At 34.0% G+C, this 6,587-nt stretch overlaps 1 protein-coding gene across 1 annotated transcript; it reads left to right on the top strand.

Annotated features, from left to right (window-relative positions):
- The first annotated feature begins 2,306 nt into the window (after positions 1-2,306).
- On the top strand, positions 2,307-4,699 carry LOC132173857 (3-ketoacyl-CoA synthase 11-like). The gene is made up of 2 exons (XM_059585504.1): positions 2,307-3,157; positions 3,792-4,699. Exons 1-2 carry the CDS (start codon positions 2,453-2,455, stop codon positions 4,575-4,577), a joined length of 1,491 nt encoding a protein of 496 aa, XP_059441487.1. The 5' UTR covers positions 2,307-2,452; the 3' UTR covers positions 4,578-4,699.
- Positions 4,700-6,587: the final 1,888 nt, after the last annotated feature.

Genomic DNA, 6,587 nt, shown 5'->3' with positions numbered 1-6,587 from the left:
CCACCCTAGTTGGGGCTGGGGTTGGCTTCGGCCACCTCAGACGGGCGATCTAGGGTTACCGAAGCCACCCCATGGCCTTTGGGGGTGGTCCGGCCACCACCAAGGGCCAGATCTCAAAAAAAAAAAAAAAAAAAATTGTTTGCCTTTGTGAATTGCCGAACCACACCATGACCCTTGGGGGTGGTCTGGTTACCCCAAGGGACAAATGATTTTTTTTTTTTTTTTTTTTAGGGTGTGGCTGGACCACCCAAAGAACCAATAAATTGGCTTCTACAACTTTCATCTGGAGTGGTCCAGCCATCCCCTATGGTTAAGATGGGTGGCCAACCACCCTTTATTTTTTAAATCTAAAATATTATTTTTTTGTAGTGAGACATATGTCTTATTTGTGACTCTAAAATTTTTAAAATAAAATTTTAACTATAAATTGAATATTTTTCGATCCATAATAGACGGGAAAGAATCCTATATGTTCATGGCAAACTAGCTATCTGTTAATTAACATGAGACTGAGAAAACCTAATAAATTAAGGAATTAATATTTCTAAGCCTGACATGTAACATAATGTCCAAGAACAGCTGACTAATATTTCTTCCTTTTTTTTTTTTTTTTTTTTGTTGACATGAATATTTCTTTCCCTATGAATAGTTAATAGCTCGCATGATTGATTGTGTGATTGTTACGTTACGTGGTATAAAATGGGTAAAATAAATCAATTTAAATATTTAATAATTGACATAATAAGTGTCATAAATACTCCGACAATTTATAAAAGACACGTTAAAACTGTAATAGCTTACAGCCTGGGATGACCTACAATTTTAATTGCGGAGAGCAAAACTTCAAAAATAAAAAATATAAAAATTATTGATAAAAATTTGGGAAACTAATTTACTTAAGACTCATGAATTATCTCACGCATTTTGAGAATACTTGTTCAAATTTTTATAACTTTTAATTTCACCTCATAAACTTTTAATTTGATACAATATATCCACTCCGTCAAATTTTAAACATAAAAAATAATAAAACAATCTTTATACCCCTGACTTTATTTGTAAAGTTCTAAATTTACCATGGATTTTATATTAAAAATAAATAAAAAAACAAAAACCGAGGGTATTTGGTCTTTTTAGTAATTTCTGTTAAGGATTAATAGCTGAATCTGACGGAGGTAGTCAATTGAATCAAATTGAAAGTTAAAGAGGTTAAATTGATAATTTTTAAAATTTGGGGAGTCTTCTTAAAAAGCGTTGCAGTTCAGGCGTGAAGTTTCCCCATAAAAAATTGATTTTAAAGGGCTTTTGTATTTAAAAATATAATAATAATAATTAGAAAAAATATTGAGGCTTGAGACCTCAAGCCCCTTGGAAGTTTCGCCCGATAACTATTATAGAGCCTAAGTAATTCTATACATAAGAGCATTTTCAGTAGAAATAGGTAAAATAGTTACCGAAAAAATACAATTTTTTACTTTAGCTACTAATTTTTTCATACACACTAACATATTCTATATTTTACTGTCTATTTTCTTTAAATATTATTTTGTGTGGAAAAGAGTGTAAAAGAAAAAGGAGGAGAAGGAGAGTAAAATGAAGAAAGGGAGAGAAAAACAATAATAAACGAAATTTATAATGTAAATAGTAAATAGGTTAATCAACCTATTTTCTATTCAAACTAGAAGAAAAAAAATGCAAAATAGCTATTCTGCTGAAAAGGAAAAAAAGTTAATAAGAGACAAATTTGATTATTATGAAGGATTTGTCTATTCTCCTGGAGATACTCTAAGAGCATATCCAGCAGAAATAGGCAAAATAGCTACTAAAATAATACAAATTTTTACTTTAGCCACTCATTTTTTTTTCATATACACTCTAACACATTCTTTATTTTCTTTAAATATCATTTTGTGTGGAAAATAGTAAAAGAAAGAGGAGGAAAGAGAATAAAAGAAAGAAAGTGAGAATAGACTAATCAATTTATTCACTATTCACACTAGATGAAAAAAAAAAAGGTTAAATTGCATATTATGTTGGAGACGAAAAAATACACTTAAAAATTAGATTTGACTGTTATTATAGATATTTATAGAGGTGGAGCCCAGCACCTACGCACTTATAGATATTTAAAGAATAAAATTATGTTATATATCATTACTCTTTTCAAGAAAAAAAAAAATCTAATAACTAATTAGTGATGCCAGGTCAACTTTGCAAATATTAGTTTTGCAGTCAGATTTGTAAGATATTTGTAGGACGTTTGTATGAAATTCTATAAAGCACCCCACATCCCAAAACTTTTCCATCTTAAAGTTTGCAGTGTCCTTTCCTTCTGACTTTCTGCAAATCCAAGGCAACTCTTATGCCCCGTATAGTGTCGTCTTGAACAACGTGAAGAGCCGCTTAATTAATTGGTTCTTCGACCTATTCTCAGCTCCAGTCGTTGTCAACAATGGAGGACGAGAAGAAGAAACCAAACCCAGTAAACTACGGGAAGCTTGCTTTCCACTACCTAATCTCCAATGCCATGTATCTCGTTCTTGTCCCTCTTATCGCCATACTTTTTTCCACTACTCATCTCTCTGAAGAGGGTAATTTCGTCCATTATTACAACCATGAGCTCAACCTCGTATCAGCAACTGCATGCATTGCAGTTACTGTCTTCCTCGTAGCCCTCTACTTCATGTGTCGGCCAAGACAAGTTTACTTGTTGGATTTCGCATGTTACAAGCCCGACAAAACTCAAATGTGCACCAAGGAGTTTTTCTTGAAGAGATCTGAGCTCACCGGGAGTTTCTCGGAGGAAAGCATGGCGTTTCAGAGGAAGATAATGGAGAGGTCAGGGTATGGGCAGAAGACGTACGGATCAAAGTCTTTGATGGAGATCCCGGGGATAATGAGCGTGGAGGAAGCTAGGAAGGAGGCGGAGATGCTGATTTTTGGAGCTGTCGATGAGTTGCTAGCGAAAACGAGGGTGAATGTTAAGGATATAGGGATTCTTATTGTGAATTCTAGCTTGTTTAATCCGACGCCATCTTTGTCTGCCATGGTTGTGCACCGCTACAAGCTCAGAGGGAATGTTTTGAGCTATAGCCTTGGTGGGATGGGCTGCAGTGCTGGACTTATTTCCCTTGACCTCGCCAAACGCTTGTTACAGGTTTTTAATTAAACTGGTTTATTATATATCCAAAGCCTTAATTGGGGTAATTTTTTTTTTTTTTTGGGTTTTTGTTAAAAGGAACTTTCAAAAGGGTTTTGTGGGTCGCAAAAAGTTTTTGAGTCGAATCTTGGAATAGAAAACTTTTTGGATTATTTTCATACTATCGGCTTGAGTATTACTAGTTTTTTTTGGTGAAACTGAATTAGGCTATGATTTAAGCGGCTTGATTGGTCTAGTGGTATTTCAGTTAACTCAAAGGGTTTAGTGGGTGAAAAGTTTTAGGGTCGAATCTTGAAATAGAAAACTGTTTTGAATTATTCCATGCTATCAGCTTGAGTGTTACTAGTGTTCTCGATAAAACTGAATCAACTATGATTCAAGCGGCTTGAAGGAACGCTTCAACTAGCTTGAGGACCACCTCAACCGGCTTAAGGGAATGCATGTGCTATAGTCACATCTAAATAGAATAAGAACTTTGGTCACCCATTCTGATTTTTTTACGGTTTAAGTCTTTCTTATCATTGAAAATATCATCTTGCTTACGTTGGAGTAAAATAGTTATTTTATAGTTCTTTATAAAAAAGAAAAGAAAAAAAAAAAACCAACACTTTTTGCTGTCATTTTGTAACAGGTGGAGCCGAACACCTACGCACTTATAGTGAGCATGGAAGGGATGAATCTCAACTGGTATGGCGGCAACAACCGCTCAATGCTCATCACAAACTGCCTCTTCCGCTTGGGTGCAGCGGCGATCCTCTTAACAAACCGAGTATCCGATCGCGGGCGTTCAAAGTACCAGCTCGTTCACTCTCTACGCACCCACATGGGCGCAGACGACAAATGTTACAATTGTGTGTTGCAGAAAGAAGACCCAGAAAAACGACTCGGCGTCCAAATCTCCAAAGACCTCTTGTCGGCGGCCGGCGAAGCCCTCAAAACCCACATCACAACACTGGGGCCCTTAGTCCTGCCCATATCTGAACAACTCTTATTTCTTCTGAATTTAGTTGGGAGAAAAGTATTTAATATGAAAATACAAAAATATGTGCCGGATTTTAAGATGGCTTTCGAACATTTTTGCATACATGCCGGTGGGAGGGCGGTGCTGGACGAGTTAGAGAAGAATCTTGGACTCACTGAGTCGCATATGGAGCCCTCGAGGATGACTCTTTACAGGTTCGGGAACACTTCAAGTAGCTCTTCGTGGTATGTGTTGGCTTACTGTGAGGCCGCCGGGAGGATCAAGAGAGGTGATCGGGTGTGGCAGATTGCATTTGGGTCTGGATTCAAGTGCAACAGTGCTGTGTGGCGAGCATTGCGAACCGTTGATCCGGCAAAGGATGAACATAATCCGTGGACGGATGAGATTGATGAGTTTCCCGTTCCTGTGCCTGACGTGGCATCCATAGTTTATTAGCTTCTCTTTTAAGGAAAAATTATGCATGCACATGCGTGTGTATTTGTTCTATGTTTTTTGGTTTTGTTTGCGACTATGTATCCTTCATCCATTAACATAATAAATAAATGCATTTATCTTAATTAAGCAATTCAGAATTAAAAAGGTTAAAGGAAAGATCAAGTGCCAAAAGAGATGGATCATCATGTAAAATTTACATACCCAAGAGATAGATTTTTTTAGAGTAATTAATTTTAGGAGGCTTATTTGTGTCATACTAAAAATAATGTGACTATTAAAATCACTATTGGACTTTTGATTGATTATTATTGAATTTTGATCAAAGAGTGATTTTAATAGCCACATCATTCTTACTAAGATATAAGTAAGACACAAGTATGACATTTGATTAGAATTACACCAAAAATAAGGCAAGAGGCTGAGCAAAGCAGCCCCAAAAACCCAATCAAAGGACACTAAGGTGGTAATTAAATACTGTAAAATATTGCTTAATTAGTCAGTAAAAGTAACATTAATGGCAACAGTTTAATTTGAAAACAATGGTAAAAATCTCTATAAATTGTAGAAGCTATTCGTCAAACTTGACAGCCAATCTTGAGACAAATATGATTTTGAAAGGGAGGAAGGGATGGTGATACATAGTAATGGATTGAAGGCAACATTAATTAATAAGCCTCCTGATCATGAAGGTCAGTTGTGTCGTTAATTAAAGCCAAGGCATTTCAGGGAAGAAATAAATATATATATATATAGGAGATATCTATGCATGGTTTAACGGGAAATGCTGCGTGTTTTTATTTTTTTATTTTTTTCTTTTTCTTTCGGTATTTGTGTGTGTGTTTTTTTTTTTTAAAAAAAAATCTTAGGTAGATATAATTTTATAAAAATCAAGTGATAGAAATAATAGATAATTTTTTTAAAATTTTTTTTAAGAAAATAATATCTATCTAGAACCAAGAAAACACTAGAAGAACACAAGGAAATTAAAACACCTAGCATTCTACATGATTTAATGTGAAATAGAATCCCCTTCATTTATAATGTAAAATAAGAAATAATATTGTAAATTTTGTCTTTTAACTTTAATATTAAAATAATATTTTTCATCATTTAACACTAAATAAATTTTATTTTATTTTAATTTCAAATGAAATGGAAAGGGTAAAGCTTGTTGCCTTCTAGTTAAAGATCATAAATGTGGGACAGATTAATTTGCAGGTTAACTTGCAAGATTTTAGGGTTAGGCGGTATTTCAATGAAGAAATACGAGATATCCATGGGTCAGTAATCAGTATGTTGCCTCTTACCTATCTAGTTCGAGATCATAATGTGGGACACATAATAATTCCATTCTGACATGCCAGATTTATAGTTAGTTTTTTTTTTTTTTTTTTTTTTAGGTTATTTATAGTTAGGTTATTTATTAAGGTTTTGGCTTAAGACGGTACAAGATGTTTTTTTTTTTTTTAAATGAAAAGAGGCATGGGAATTATATGGACGATGAAAACTACAATGATCAAGGAGCGCCATTAATAATTACACATGATGATGTATTGCTGAATCTCAAGAGATAAGAATCATGTTTAGTTTTTTTGTTTTGATCAAGTTATTTAAAATTTTTTAAAATAGCATTGATAATATATTCTAACGATGAAATACTCTATATATATATATATATATATATATATATATATATATATATAAAATTTAATATAGACCATAAAATAATTTATCTCCATTTTAAGATCCTAATCCATTGTGAAGTTGCGCAGCGTGTTCAAAATAGATTTTAGAGTTAAAGACGCTTTAGGGTACATGTGGTTTAACATGATTCAAATAGATCTCTTGATTTCAAAAACTATCTAGATGGTACTTGTATATATCCAATAAATAGTACTTTCGTTCATGCATGTTCCGTTCCACAATTTAATAGCGTTACCCCCAATGGCCATGAGAGTGGTTCGGTCACCCCATACCATCTATGGGAATGGCCAAATCACCCAATAATAA

Source organism: Corylus avellana, chromosome ca3 (genome assembly GCF_901000735.1).
Source record: "Corylus avellana chromosome ca3, CavTom2PMs-1.0".
NCBI lineage: Eukaryota > Viridiplantae > Streptophyta > Magnoliopsida > Fagales > Betulaceae > Corylus > Corylus avellana.
Note: the sequence above shows the minus strand (reverse complement) of the source record. Positions and strands in the feature narration are given on the sequence as shown.

Coding starts and splice junctions, on each gene's coding strand:
- LOC132173857 (XM_059585504.1), top strand. CDS start 2,453: ATGGAGGACGAGAAGAAGAAACCAAACCCAGTAAACTACGGGAAGCTT. Junction 3,158..3,791: donor TCGCCAAACGCTTGTTACAG/GTTTTTAATTAA, acceptor ATTTTGTAACAG/GTGGAGCCGAACACCTACGC.